This window comes from Eschscholzia californica, unplaced genomic scaffold (genome assembly GCF_041429995.1).
Source record: "Eschscholzia californica isolate CP2 unplaced genomic scaffold, dmEscCali1.0.p SCAF_2, whole genome shotgun sequence".
NCBI lineage: Eukaryota > Viridiplantae > Streptophyta > Magnoliopsida > Ranunculales > Papaveraceae > Eschscholzia > Eschscholzia californica.
The window spans coordinates 2,347,424-2,363,427 of record NW_028238309.1 but is presented as its reverse complement, the minus strand read 5'-3'; the positions used below and the strand labels follow the sequence as shown (position 1 = coordinate 2,363,427).

At 35.0% G+C, this 16,004-nt stretch overlaps 1 protein-coding gene across 3 annotated transcripts; it reads right to left on the bottom strand.

The window, feature by feature from the left end:
• Positions 1-4,723: 4,723 nt before the first annotated feature.
• Positions 4,724-8,083, bottom strand: LOC147555197 (uncharacterized). 3 transcript variants are annotated; one of them, XM_086663929.1, is made up of 3 exons: positions 7,868-8,083; positions 6,862-7,291; positions 4,724-5,825 (listed from the first exon to the last, which is right to left on the bottom strand). In XM_086663929.1, exons 2-3 carry the CDS (start codon positions 7,258-7,260, stop codon positions 5,034-5,036), a joined length of 1,191 nt encoding a protein of 396 aa, XP_086520055.1. In that variant the 5' UTR covers positions 7,261-7,291; positions 7,868-8,083; the 3' UTR covers positions 4,724-5,033. The 3 variants fall into 3 exon arrangements, with proteins under 3 accessions (XP_086520055.1, XP_086520056.1, XP_086520054.1); XM_086663930.1 differs by lacking the exon at positions 7,868-8,083 and adding an exon at positions 7,740-7,864; XM_086663928.1 differs by having other exon boundaries at positions 4,914-5,825; positions 6,862-7,394; positions 7,450-8,083.
• Between the last annotated feature and the right edge of the window lie 7,921 nt (positions 8,084-16,004).

The following is a 16,004-nucleotide window of genomic DNA, read 5'->3' as shown; positions in this document are numbered from 1 at the left end:
AAAAGATATGCGTGTGTAGTGATTGTAGTATGAAAACATGTGCAGAAGGTAAATACCTAAATAGGTATAGTTGCAGCTCCAAATGAAAAGGAAAGAATTTCAACAAAAACAAAAAAAATGAAAAGGAACGGAAAGAAGCAACAAAGGCTAATAAATTCATCTTCTTTGTTAGGTTATTGAAAGATGAAATTTTACAAACTCACATGCTTTTACCCATCATTGGGTAGACATTCCATTTTACTTGTACTTGATAATCGACTCTATAAAAGCACATGAAGACCTTGCAAACGAAAAAAAAGGTGCCAATACGCGGACAACCGTTTTTCTTATATGGACAACTATCTTATGTGAATAACGCAAAAAAATTAAATTTTTATATGGGCATCAGTTTTTAAGGGGACAACTCTCTATTATTTTCACTCAAGTCCTCTTAGAATCAGATGTATTATTTGATGACCTCTCTCTTTCTCCATAAACCCTAGGTTAGTTTAGTCTTCATCTCTTCTATTACTTGTTTTTCATCATCACCCAAATTTCTAGAGAGAGAAACTCCTTGGAGAAGCATTGGTGGTTATGACATCAAACAAAGGCAATGGAGTTGTTGTAGAATCTCCCCAAAGACAAAGGTTAGAACCCTAAAACTCTAAAACCAACCATTAAGAAGAAGATGGTACTGATGGCAGAGAAAATTAGAGAAGATGTGGAAGACGAAGATGGATCTGTTGGTTCCGACTTTGAAAACGATGGTGAAGAGGAAGATGAATCTGGTAATTCGGGTTGTGCAAAAATATGGCATAACAGAACATCACTTGCGACGAAAATCTGGCATAATCAGAAAACTTGCCAGATTTTCGTCGCAACATAGCTTCTGTTATGCAATATTTTCGTCGGTTTTCTCCGAAAATACGGCATAACAGAAGCTAAGTTGCTACGAAAATCTGGAAAATTGTCTGATTTTGCAAGATTTTCGTCGCAAGTTATGTTCTGTTTTACCTCATCAATGTCATTAATGCCTATTATAGAACGCCCAAAAAAACTTCTTCAGTTGCAGATTGAGGGATTTTGTCTTCTTCATCCATCTAGGGTTTGATAAAAAAAAATGGTAGAAACTACAGTTTACTTTTAGTAGAAGTTAAGAAAGAAGAATAAGACTAAGAAGAGATTTTGTCTTATTCATCCATCTAGGGTTTGATAAAAAAATGGTAGAAACTATGTAGAAGTGAAGAAAGAAGAATAAGACTAAGAAGAAGGAAGAAGATGAAGAAGAAGAAGACAGTTTAGGTTTTCAATCTTTAACTATTATTTTTGTTAGTAGTCCACAAGTTATTAATTATTAGTATTTAAGACTTTATGGAGTTGTCCCCTTATTAAATCAAAGTCAATTAAGTCAAGCATAGTTGACTCGTATCGGGCCCGAAAATAGTTGTCCATATAAGAAAAATAGTTGTCCGCGTATTGGCCACCGAAAAAAAAAATGAGTCATGAAGTCTGGAAGGGTGCTTCTATAGACGCCCTATCCTTCGGCTTTTAGGCCGCCTCTTTCTTAGCACTCCCACTGGACTAACTTGGACTAGGTGCAGTACGAGTTCTGAATTCGAACTATCCATATTCACAGACCAAGAGTTAAAAAAAAAGGAGTGCCTATAGATACCTTTGATCTGAAAATTTGCAACACAATGAACCATACAATAGCCCTAAGTTACTCAAATATTATAATGTTTGTTCTTGTATAACTCTTTCTGAATTCTTTGTGTCATTCTTCAATGATAAATTAGCATGTACTAATGACTATTTACTCGACCCAAATTTAAACTATTCTCCTAATTTTGTTATAAAAACTTTGATACATGCAATGGGTATCATTAACATGAACAAAATGGCAACAAAACCCTACCTACTAAACTAACACATCGAAAAAATAATGTTCAAAATCGGCATCGGCCGCCTGGAGGTATAATAATTGGTGGCGTCGATGGTGGTAGAGATGGAACCAAATCTGGTGCCGTTAACGGAATATCATATCAGGATCCAGTGGTGATGGAATCGGTGGCCCAGGAAGATCTGGCTCTGGAACATCTGGGCTAGGGATATCTGGGCATGGAAAGCCAGGCCCAGGTATAGGATAAACTTGTGGGCCTGGTGTATGAATTTCTGGAATCTCGGTGGGGAAAGAACTTGGTACTTCTCCGGTAGGCGGCCACAGGCTGAACTCCGGCGGCGATGGGGTGAACATCGGCGGCGATGGGGTGAACATCGGCGGCAATGGGGTATACATCGGCGGCGATGGGGTGTACATCGGCGGCGATGATGTGGTGAACTCCGGCGGCGATGATGTGGTGAACTCCGGCGGCGATGATGGGGTGAGCCATGGCGAAGATGTCGAGGTGAGCGGCGATTCCGGCAGAGATGGGTAGCGGTGTGAATGATGATGATATCGGTAATGATATAAAGAGTGATAGTTGTTCAAGTTTCTTATGACTTGGGTACTGAAATTTGATGTATAGGAGAATTGTGGGATGATTCTCGTTGATTTCTCCAATATAAGCTTGATGGAGTATGGAAAAGAGGGCATTGCTTCTCTCTCTCTCTCTCTCTCTCCAACCTAAAATAATTAACGAGTTCTAAACAAATAAAATTATAAAATCTAAACCCTAAAATACTTTCGAAAATATAAAATTAATAAATATAATTATTATTTATTGTACAGAATATTAAAGTAGTGTAATTTTTAAGAGTTACCAAATATCTTATTCAGAAAAAAAATATAATATCTTCGAAAATCTTTCTTAACAAACTTCGGTCTTTCTTAATTTTATTATAAAAACTTTGATACACGCCATGGTTGTCATTAACTAGTACAAATATCACACCAAAACCCTACCTACTAGACCAGCACATTAAACAACAAATGGACCGCTAGGAGGTATAATATCCGGTGGCGTCGATGGTGGTGGCACGATTCCTGGTGGCCTTGGTGGCACATCATCCGGTGGTTGAGGCGGAACTAAATCTGGTGGCGGCAATGGAATATCAGGGCCTGGTGGTGATGGAATCGGTGGGCCAGGGAAATCTGGGCCCGGAACATCCGGTCCAGGAATCTCTGGACTTGGAAAGTCCGGCCCAGGTATAGGATCAATTTCTGGGGGCACATGTCTAACTGGAATTTCGGTCGGAAAAGAACCTGGTTCTTCTTGGATTGGTGGCGGTGGGGTGAACTCCGGCGGTGTTCCTGGCAGTGGGTCAGACGGATATTCATGTGAAGATGAAAAATGGGTATTTGATGGTGAGATCATGTGAGCCTTAGATTTGCTGATTTGATCATAATACTCCATTCTGAGAGAGATAGGAATTGAATTAGAGGTAGATTGTAAAAGATGATGAGATGAGTAATGATGATATGAAGAGTGATAGTTGTTCAAGTTTCTTGTAATTTGGGTATTGGAATTAGATGATGAATAAGAGAATAGTGGGAAGAAGATTACTGTTGATTTCTTGAGGATAAGGTTGATGGGATATTGAATTGAAGAAATTGTAGCACAAGACATTGTTTCTCACTCTACCTTTTCTTTTTTGTTTTCACAGTTATTGTGAAGAAGAAGAAGACTAAAAACAGAGATATTAGACAGAGAGAGAGAATTTGGAAATGACGTGTGGAAATGTTACGTGGAAACCATGCAATATAGGACTCTGAGTCGGATTGAAAGCCCAAGCCCAAATAAAAAACCCACTTTGAACCCAAATAAGGGCGCTTAGAGAAATTTCCCTTAACCAATCTTTGTTGGGTTGAGGGTGCTTATAAATACCCAACATCTTTGACTTCAAATTGAAGTTGCTTGAGGGTGTGAGTTCAACAAAAAAAAAAAAAAAAAAGTTGCTTGAGGGTGTTGATAGTAAGAAAAAAAAAAGTGACAGAAAGCGTCATCGAAAGTGACAAGCAAGTGTCACCAAATTTAATAAAAAAGTGTCACCAGAATTTAGAATAAAGTGTTGCCAAAGTATGGACACAATTGGCAATAAAGTGTCTTGACAAGAAAGTGTAGCCGAAAGGGCAAGAAAGTGTAGCCGAAAGGGCAAGAAAGTGTAGCCGAAAGTAGCCTTACATGGTAAGAAACTTTGTCCTAACAAATCTTGTATAGCTGTTGCGGATGGCCTTTAGATCATAAACTCCGAGCATCTCGTTCTTTAACATCATTACCAAAAAAACGTTAATTCAGTCATTCCTAACGGTACAGTGGATTAAATTTGGCATCCAAAATTGGACTGAAAAGTGTTGCCTAAAGTGGCCCAATAAGTGTACTAAAAAATGGTCCAAAAAGTAGTGACCAAAAAAACTGTTGCCAAAAGTGATCCAAAAAGCATATAAAAGTTGCAAGAGAAAGCATTAACCCAACAAGTGACCCAAAATTGTCTATCACAAGGACTCATAATTTGTTGAAAGTGCCTTGAATACGGGATGATGTCTAATTAAGTTTGCGACTTCCGGAATTTTTGCCCGACTCCTTTACTTGTGTCTGCCCTAATCTTAAAAGAGGGTGTTATCATGTAAAGGGAGAGGGTTAAGAGGCGACATAGCGTTAGGGTTTTGATTAGCCCTCGGAAAATCTTTGTAACTTTGTTTTTCTTTCATAATGATATTCATCGCGGCGTTGTTCGCTGTGAGGTAGATCTCACCAACCGAACTTCGTAAATCTCATGTGTTAATCATTAGTCATTACACAATACATTTCAAGAAATAGAAACTCAAGACTTCATAAACAATATAATATTAACAAAATGAGTTTTATGAAAGCATAAACATGGTTTCTCAAACAACCTAAAGAAGTAAATTTTTTATTGTTTGCCAAACATCTACATGTATTTACATTTAAATGATACCACCCGATTATCTCTATTGATCAACATACTTGATAATAACTTTCTCTATCCTATACTTGTAAAGGATTCTCGCTTCTATAAAAGGATATTCTAATAAGATAATACGATTTCGAACTTGGCTCAAAAAATTTGAAATGATGGAACTGTTGAGGGATAAGTTAAAGAACCTGAGAAGATAAGAGTTGCCGAAGTTGAAGGAGATGTTCTTCGTTTGAAATGTGAAGAGATAGACGAAGATTTGTTAAGAGAGATTCTTGCTCCCAACTTAGAGGTCCGGAAGCATAGAAAGCTTGAACGGTCGATCTATACGCATGTAACTCCAGTTTATGAACATCATCTTCTGCTTCAGCACCGGGGTAAAAATCTTTCTTATCAGAGAGAGATAGACGGCAAGATGAACCAGCATCGTCAAAAGAATCTTCGTCTATGTTCTTGAATGATATTTGTAAATTTTGAGCACTATCATCCTGCAAGATATTACTTCCACAACTACCGAACGAGCATCCTTCATTCTCTTCAGTTATACTGACAGACAGGGAAAACGGGCGAAATGATTGCTCGCTAGTTTTTTCTGCTTCGACCTTGATATCGGAAAATCCAAGTTTAGGTTTCTTATCCACAATTGCTTTTGTTGAAGAAACAGCATTTACCTGTTTCAATAATGATAGAGTTTTCTTAGGAAGTCGATCACTTTTACCGATTTCTATTTTTCTTTTCCTGCTACCTGTCTCCATAAATCCATTGCCGAGTGCTGAACTTTTCAAACCATAGTCGAGATTTCCTTTGGAGGTTTCCATCTGGTGGGATGTCTTGAACTGTTTTTGGTCCTCTTTAGGTCTTAGACATATTTCTTTTCTTACATCATGTTGTTTGTGCCTCTTTCTTAAGGGGCGAGACAATTTTGAGTGATTGACTACGATACTGTTATCGTTTTGTCTATCTCCTGCATCCTGTAAGTAAATTAACAAAGACTTATAAGTTTATCATGAGGACTCAAACTTTCAAATGACTAAGGCATGGATGAAAACATACTAAGAATATCGAATCAACCCAACGGGTAAATGAAGGACATTGATATTTATTTCCATCAAAAGTCTTTAGTCAAATTTATATGACCATGCCGATACTCCATCGAAGAAACAGATAATAAACTAAAAACCTCAAATTGTAAGAGATACAGTTATGGGAATAAGTACAAAACCTAATTTCCATTAGGCAAAAGAATTACTTGTCATAAGAGTGGACTATATGTCTCGAAACTACTTATTGATTCCTGCAAACCATCTCTAGACAATAGTGGAAAGAAAGTTACCCCAAAGTTTCAAGGTATCCTACAAAAGATTATGAGTTAAAATAGATGGACATTTTAAATGAGATACTCGTGGAGAAATGGCAAGCGAAATATATGTAGAGAGACTTAAGAGCCACTTTTAGTCGTGCATGTAATTATACTTTATAGTTCAAATAGGAAAGGTAAATGAAGTGGATTCTTAACTTAGCTGAGGATTATGGAAAATGTATGACAGCGAAATATAATGAACTTTAGTAGCTATTATAGTACACTAGAGCCTCCGCTTTATAGTATCCGTCATATCGGGCAAAAACTATCTTTTTAAGATCATAAGAGTTTTACTTTAAGTAAAATATCGTAGGTGTGTATGTGTATGGTCTATTGTTGTTTTGGCCTTTTCGGCCTTATCATGTCTATCACCATATACTCATATATACCCATATAGATGTTATAATAAGAGCGACTAAGTATCACGAACATATAGTTCTAAGCCTACCAAAGCCGAGTGTTAGATAACAAACCCAAATCATGTTTAAAATCAGAAACCCATAAGCAAAGAAATTTCAGGTTAGACATTATGGTTTCAACCCGGATAAAAACAAGAAATAGATGAAGAGTTCACCATTATAGCTAAAGCGGAAAGTTATAAATTAGCAATACCAATAAACAGATTAGTAACGGGTCATTGTATATACCTCAAGAATGGAAACCCACTCGTTGTTTTGCCAAACTTGTAAAACCCTTAAATTTGATTCATGAAATTCCTTTAACTGGATTGATCCAAAACATCTTACTACAAACCGATTATTCTTCATCACTTTCTCAATCTTCCCAACTTTCCAACTAAAATTATCAAACACCTCAGCTAAATCGCCTCTTACCCATCCTTCTTCTCTTTTCAGAGGTGGTGGTTTAGGCCTCATATACCCCGAACAAACATTTTCAACAACCGACTCTCCTTCGGAATTCAGTAACGAATCATACCTAATGGTGTATCGGGATCCATCGGAGTAAATTATTTTGCCCGAAAACCAAGAACCGAACTTTTCCTTTGTTCTACAAAACTCAACTCTATTCCCTTGTTTGAAACTCATGGTTCAATTCCCTTAAGTTTAATTATGATTTCTGTAATACAAATCAACAAGAAAGATATACATAAGCAATGTTGCACGAAAAAACCTATCGAAGATCGAACTATCGACAAATTTCAACTTTGCAACAAGGAATTCTTAATAAGGATTATGAAATTATCAATACAGATATAGCTAAAATAGCTCATATACCAAATCGAAGTTCCAATGTTACTCATCATTCCAATAATCAAAGAACAACCCAAACCCTAAATCAAAAGCAAACTAACAAAAGAAATAAGTATTTAAGCAAAACAGATGAAACTCTGAAAAAATAAAGGGCAAACCCAAAAACTAGTCACCAACCAGGAAACTACAATTAAAAAGATTTCATCAACTAATTGAATCCAAAAACTATCATATATTCCTAACTACTAGTACTAAATGCCGATTAACCCGAGTTGATCAAAAAAACTAGTACTTTTAACAAAACAAACACCTACCCATGATCGAAAAATGCAATCAAAATTGAAACAAAAGATACCCATATAGGATATGGGGAATTTAGAACAGAATTGAATTATTAGTTTGAACTGAAAATATAAAGGATAAGAATAGAAATTGGACTGACCTCCTGGGGGGGTTGGGTTGGATCTATAGTAGAGTGACGGGTTAAAAACGGATTCAACGTTGGGGTTTGGTTGTATTCATAACCACATCTTTGATTCTCAACAAAAATGGTGCCACAATTGTGTTGCTGTTGCTTTCCAGGAATAAATACCTCTGTCTTTAGAGAGAAGAAAGTAATTTACTTGAAACAAAAACCGGGTTCGAAAGTTCAGAACCTGGTTTTGGGTAAAACCGTAAAAAAAATATATAACAAGAAGAGGCTCTAGTTGTGTCGGTAAAAGTGATCAAATAAGCGATGCCAAAAGCGACTCAAGAAGTGATGCCGAAATTGGAGCGTTCGAAAGTGATACTGAAAGCAAGGACGGAACTAGAACTACAGAGTAAGGGGGGCCAAACTCAAAAAGAGAGAGAGTAGTCTCGAAACTAAGTTTACATTTTAAAAAATTGGTAGCCTCACGGGATCGAACCCAAGGCCACTTAGGTTATAAGCCCACATTCCTACCAAAAAGCCTTCAACACTTTCTTGCTAATTTAATCTATCCTATGCACTAATATAATAATCCTCATGAATTATCACTGCACATTAAATCACTACGGCTAGGTCGATGGGGGCCATGGCCCCCTCAGACCTAGCTGTAGTTTCGTCCCTAACTGAAAGCACCGTGAAGTGTTCTGAAATCTAGTTGAAAATGGCTCAAAAAGTTCCTAAGAATGACGACAAGTCACCCGAAGTGGTCTAGGAAGCATTGTCATGGACTAGTATATAATATCTTTGCCAAATGTGCCCGGGAAATGCCTTTAGAAGTGTCGCTAAAGATGCACCTATAAGCGTTGCCATAAGAGGATTGAGAATGTGTGAAGAAAGATGACATAAAAATGTCTCCAAAAGTGACTAAAAGCATCTCATGAAGTGATTTGCCTAAGCATGGAAAGCGAACGTGCCCCTAACAATATTGCCACAATGTTCTCGAAAGGGTCGCCAACGGTGCAGGTAGATCAAAAGTGAAGCGAGCTATGGGCGACCATTGTTGTAGTCAAGGGTAAGATGTCCTAAATGGTTAAATGATTACCAAAATACGCTAGGTCAAACAAAAAATTGAATAATTGTTCAATATCGAACATGAACAGAAACTCAAAAAAAGGGAAAATCATTTAGGTTGGGCACATAAAAACCAAAAAACCATCGGATTTTTCGTCAATATCAAACATGAACAAAAACATTTACACTTTCATCTCTCCCAACAACGATAACAACTTGAGAAATTCCATAAGAGCTCCCTATATAGCTATAGGCACCACCTACAACTTCTTGAGACCAAAGTGCACTCGACTGAGGTGATTGAAGTTTACCAAACAAATTCCAAGCCCGAATTGGAACTAAAAGGCTTTCGAAGGAGTCCTGACAAAATCATACCTAAATCACAGTTTTCATGTTTTACCATTAACAAAGTTCATTTTATCGGGAAACACACAATATAAAAGGATTTAGGATGACGTCTATTTAAGGAGTAATATAATTGCGATTAAAAAATGTAGTACACAGGTTGTTAATTTATAATAATCATAGCATAGGGTATATAACTAATTTACGTCATCATTTCTTGTTTACCACTCCGTATTACTAGCTTCAATAATTAATTAAGCAATTGGGATTTAGATAACCAAGTAAAATTCATTTTATAACACTTTTATAATAGATGATATGATTTTATCCTCATCCATAGTCGTACTCGAGATAAAAACTACATCGATTACCCTTGCACTAAAAATAAATAGTCCATTTGCCCTAAGAAAAAGTTTATATTCTATAAATGAAAAGATACTTTGGTAGATGAAAGAAGTAACTAGAGGAACAAAAAAGGAGTGAGAGATGTGTACTTTTGATGGTGCTGATTTTGGAGCTCAATGAAAACAAGCCCCACATTCAAAGCCTGCCATCTCTCTAAAGCCCACTGCCTCATGACCATTACCTTTATACCATACCTCTTCCTTCTCCATATTGAAATGGACCCCCTCTCTTCCTCTCTCTCATTATCATCTCTAGGAGTACCTTGACCCCTACTAATGGACCTCTCACGGTGATCTAGCGACTTCGTTCCTTATTTGTAAGCTTGTACCAGGTCCAATCTAACAATTATGTCATGCATGTTGGCTCACTTTGGAACCGATCTGGTATAGCTGGATCATACAATCTATGTGAGACCTCGTCAAATTCTTACTCTGATTAGACTAGGGGAGGCTGATTGACACCAATAAAAGAGATAATGTATTACTTCTACTAGTTTCGTCCATCATATTTGTTCGTCACGTAATCATACACATGATCATCATGAACTAAAGTTCATTTAACTTTTATTAACATCTTTATTGCAATCAAACTAAAGTGAAATATGAAAAGATGATAGTATACCCAAAAAGTGACAAACGAAAAAAACAATACTGTAAAGTAAACTGTATGAGATTATTTATAGTTATCACCTCGAGATCTAACAAAGAAAAAATGGCAAGATATTAGGGCTAAATAAATGGTCGGTTGAGGGATTGAGTATTCGAGTCACATGGTCTTAGTCAATCTATGATACACCATGACAATATGTTCTTCAAAATCAAGATTTAGGGAAATGAGAAGAACAGATTAAAAGTTAATTAACTCCAAAATAGATATTATCATATAATAACTAAATTTGTATTATTTTGAGACAATGTCATCAACATTTTAGGCAAACAACTTGCTTTGTACTAACTTATTATGGAATTTAAGTATCTAAAATTAGTTGAGCTTATGAGTTAGAGAGGAACATATTTATGTTGATTAAGATCCCTAATTTTCGACTAATTAATTGTTCTTCATGTGCAAATATCTTTTCGTTTATCGATACTCATTAAATGCACTAAAATAGATAAGCAAAGATGAAATCGAGACTCTTAATTAGGTTTAACAATTACAATTAGTAAGAACTAATCTAATCTTTAGGAAGTAAAATTTACTTAATGTGTATAAAAAAAACTCTTGTTTATCTCAATGACTAACTAACATTATCAAAATCTTATTGTATTAATTAATATATGATTAATTAAGCCTAACACATTAATAAAAATTTAACCCATGTTGCCAAGTAGTAATAGATAGGGTTCAGTGGGCAGGATGGTCCAGAAATAAACCCTAGCAATTAAAGAATCAAACTATCCATGATTGATTCAGCATTCCCAAATCTCAAATACCAATCACAAAATAAAATTTGGTAAAAAAATATTAAACTTTATAAGAGCTTCCAAATTTTTATATGCAAGTAAAATTAGGGCAAACTTTCTTTACTATATTTTCACTTTTATATATTACTTAGGTTATAAGGGGAATGTGAGGTCTGTATACAAAGATTAGTATAAGCAAGGAATTTAGGGCAGGGTAGGTAAGATAACATGGGAAATGAAGTTGGGAATGGTGCATCTCTCTCTATTGCATTTAGTTTACTAAGCACATGCCGGCAAAACATATTTTTACAGAGGTCCGGTGCGTGGATAACTTATAACCGGTGGTCAAAACATTTTTTTTTTCAGAGATAAGGTAATTGGTGGATTAAGAAGTGTATTTCAATTACTAGAATTTCATGCTTCAGAACTCCGAGACTTAGAAAATAAGAAAGATTATCATGTTTGAGATATCGTCTATGTCTGTATACGTAAAATTTGTACATTGGAAAAGATGGTGTCCTCATTTTGCCCCATGCATGAGATTAGTCATTGGTGTAAGATGATAAAAGGGGAAGTCTAACTAATCAAATTTTTAATCTTCAAATAATTGGGAGCTAAGAGAGAAGACAATGATAGGAGTGGGATGGATAACATAGACCCACATGAAATAGCAGAAGGGGATGGTCCCTATTTATATTCAACTAGGGTCTTTTCACATGGGTCTGGCTGCCATATGTCATATGTGGAACTAATTCTACCCCAATCTCAAAAATCGTATTCTTTTATGGGGACAGTGTAAATCTCAAAACCCTAGCTAAATGAAACCAGAATCTCGGCAGGCCAACATACACTATTAGTGTATAATTTGTGTTATTTTCTACATAGGTGATGGATTAGTAATATTCAAGTCATTTTCTACATAGACGTATCAAATAACTTTAAAGTAACCTATTTTGAAAATTATCGTCGGCTTATCTCATGTATTATCTGATTTAGCAAGAATAGTCAAATGTTAAAATTTTGACTTTCCAAGACTTAACAGCTATCAATATTGTCTCTAGTTTAGACACCAGGTCTAAGCACAACAAGTACAGGGTTTATTTTTGATGACTTAAAGCGTTTTTGGTTGGGACTCCACGAGTCAACCAAAAAATCTCGCCCCTTACTAAACTTGAGAGTACACATATAACCCAAGGTTCCAAACTCTTTTGTGAACTATGACGTAGGATTGTCGCTTAATCCGTCGTTCTAAAATTTATTTAATCGAACGGATCGAAATTCACTCTGCTCAATTCAAATACACATGTTACCACCCAACCAATTAGTTTTCTCACGAACCAAGCCCCAATACTGCTTTCAACAAAAAAGAGAAGTCCCTACCCTTGAACAACTCCATCCGTTGACACACTGAATGCAGTTAGATCTGAGTGGTAAGATTCTTTAATAAAGTATTTATTATGCTCATCTATTCTTATTGCTATATATGATGAGTTTTAGGGTTTTGAACACCCTAAGTCAGACCAATTCAGAACCCTAATTTTGGAGAAGATGATGCTAACCACATCTTTGAGTTACCTGCAAAAGTAGTTCTGCAAATTTCATAATATCTACTCTTTAAGCTGAAATATGAATAAAGTTTTTTTTGAGTCAGATTAGTTAATCCTCGATATCCACAAAGACCAAGATTATTATCACAACTAGTAAATAGGTTTTCATAATTTCAAGCATGTTAGCTTTCTGAATCCATTAGTGGGCCTAATCTTAGTTCTGTCATTTAATTAATCTAGTAATTAAAAAAGTAAATAAGGGATTAAAACCAAAACACAGATCAGTCTGATCAGAGAATCTTTTTCAAGATTCCTTGCTATTAAATTAATTTTAATACATAATATTAATAATTACTACTTCATCAAATTAATTAATAAGAAATCTTTTTGATCTATCTGTTTTCAGCAGATGTTTTCATCTTGAACGCGATTGTATAATAAAATACAGGTACTGCAAGAAAAATGGTAGATAAAATTTCGACTTTTTTTGCTTTGTTAATGTAGAAACACTAATCTTCGTTGTAAATTCTAATGTGAAATAGCTCTAGTTAGATTTTGGAATAATTGTCTTTGTCATTTAAGGTATTCAAACTCGCACATCAAATAACTCCTTCAAATGACCATCTTGAGTTCATTTAAATTTTAATGAAATAATTTCGACCATGGATAATTTTATTTTAAATTATCTGTTTTTTTTTTTACTAAAATAAGTCAGACTCGAGCAAGACAAATTCAGACAGACTCATAGGCTAAGATTGATCGACTTTAACTACCTAAATTCCTTTCACCTCTTGCTTTAATAATATCTTGTCTATTTCACCAATTAGTGATTATTATTGTCTAAATTAGACAATAAGTTATAAAATTTAGTAGGGATTAGGATATTAGGTTGTATATAAAGTCAAAACAATAACCACCAAATTGCAAGTAGAATACTAGTACAACTTAAGCTAAAAGTTGTATCACAAATTCGATAATTATTTCCAGGGACGGAACTAGGAGTAGTAGTCAAGGGGGGCCGAACAAAAAAAAAGCGAAAAATCTAAGTCTATGTGCTCGAACCAGGTCTCTCACGTCCAAAACTCGGACCTCTACCATCTCACCCACGCTAAATATATGTTATACCTATGACTCGAACTTTATTTATGCGATAAATCAGAAAGCAATCAGCATTTCTAAAACAATTTACGGCAAGTCAAGGGGGGCCATGGCCCCCTTTGGCCTGCATGTAGATCCGTCCCTGATTATTTCGTCTATATAGGGAACCTAAATTATACTATGATCGGAAATTGTAGACCACCAACTCACCAAGTTAATCTACAAAAACCAATTTTCTTAAATTTAACACTACTACCATTTTATTCCAAATCGATTAAATACATAATCCATTAATTTAGTTGATATGTTCAATGGGTCCAAATTTTTCCAGTAACAAATAAATACATAATCCATTGAGATAGTGGACCAGTCACCGCCGTATGACGACATTATAATTGTACGGTTAGGGCTACCAAAATACAATAATTGAATTAAAGTGGTACTACTGATTTCTCTAGCTAGCTGCACCTGGAGTCCAGTGTCTAGACTAGCTGGTTACTGCCTGGTTAGGCCCATTATCTTGCCCATGATTTAAAAGCCTTTTAAAATTATGATTCTTTAGTACAATTTTTTACCAATATAGATTTATTGGTTATATTTTCATTTTTTATTTTGTCATTTGTTTTAGTGATAAAGGTAAATACAAAGACTTTAAAGTCACTGGTTGCATCTTTAAAAAAAAAAAAGTCACTGGTTGCATCAAATTAGAACTGAGGAGGTATGGCTAATCGGCATTGGAAAAGAGACATTCTCAATTAGGGATTTGGGGAATCCCACTATCTAAGTATAAATGTATGACATTTTTTTCCAGTGAAAATTAAAACGGAGTTCTTTTTAAAGAAAACGTAAGAGATAAATATCATGGGGCCCCTGAAAACACCCGAAGATAATGTAGTAGAAACCCTTTCAACATATGAAGGGGTGCCGGCCGCTGCAAGGCTGGGCACCTATAGAAATCCCCACATCTAACTTCTCCTTCCGAAACCGATAACCAACAACTTCACACTTCTATAGTCCATACTGCGATTACAAAATAAAATTGTCTGGATCTATAAGGAGGTACTAATCTAATATAATACTAGACCAATATTTAGGGTTGTTATCTTGATTTAAGGTTGTAAACATGGGAATATCAAATGCTGAAAATCAGACTTGCGTGATTATTCTCTCTACATATTTCTATTAGAGAGGTAGAGCTCGATCGAGGGTAGTTCGATCATAGGAGATTAACTGGTTTAAGTTTGAGTCAAGAGTGAATTTCATAAATCTAAAATTTCATAAGTGTTTCATAATTCTAACTTCCAGTTGATGTTGTTGTTTCAGGTGAGGAACTAGAGAGAGAGTAAAAATGAGAGAGAGAGTTAGAGTTAGAGCTTCTAATGAGAAGGAGAGAAAGAAAGAGTGTTCTATTGCGACGAAAAAAAAAAAAAAAAAAAAAAAGTTATCAGCGAGGAGAAAAGAGGGAGTTTGTGTTTCTTGAAGTGAGTAAGAAAATTATTTTCACACTTGTTTTTTGAGAAAATTTTATCAACTTTCAAAGAAAGAATCAATTTTCCGGTGGGGTATTTAGCGATACCCCCTCATCCCTAATGTCTAATTAGGGATGCCCCCTTTTTTAATTAGATATTAGGGATGCCCCCTTTTTTACACTTAAAAGTACAAAATTACCCTTATCCTTATTATTTTTTCTTTTTTCTTCAATTTCTTATACCTCTTTGATGTTATCCTTACCAACTTATTTTCGTTTCTCATAGTTTTTTTTTTCTTTTATCCATCTTTTTATAATTTACAAACAACATTTATCGAAAAATTAAAATTAATAAATTAAACCAATTCGAAATAAAAATTGTAAATTTTAAGAAAAAAATTTAACTTCACATTTGTTTTTTCATTTTACGTTAAAATTGATATATGTAACTAATTTGAAGAAGACTTCTTGATATCTATCGTTCTTTTTATTAATTATAACTCGTATACATTAAAAAATTAGTAAGTTAAAATTTTTTTATTACAATTTACGATTTTTATTTCGAATTGTTGTGATTTATCAATTTTAAATTTTCGATTAATGTTGTTGGGAAATTAGAAAATGATGGATAAGAGAAAAATAAATATGAGAAACAAAAACTTGTTGGTAAGCATAACACCAAAGATATATAAGAAATTGAAGAAAACAAATGAAGATAAGGGTAATTAAGTACTTTTAAGTGTAAAAAAGGGGGCATCCCTAATATCCAAATAAAAAAGGGGGCATCCCTAATTGGACATTAGGGATGAGGGGGTATCGCTAAATACCCCTTT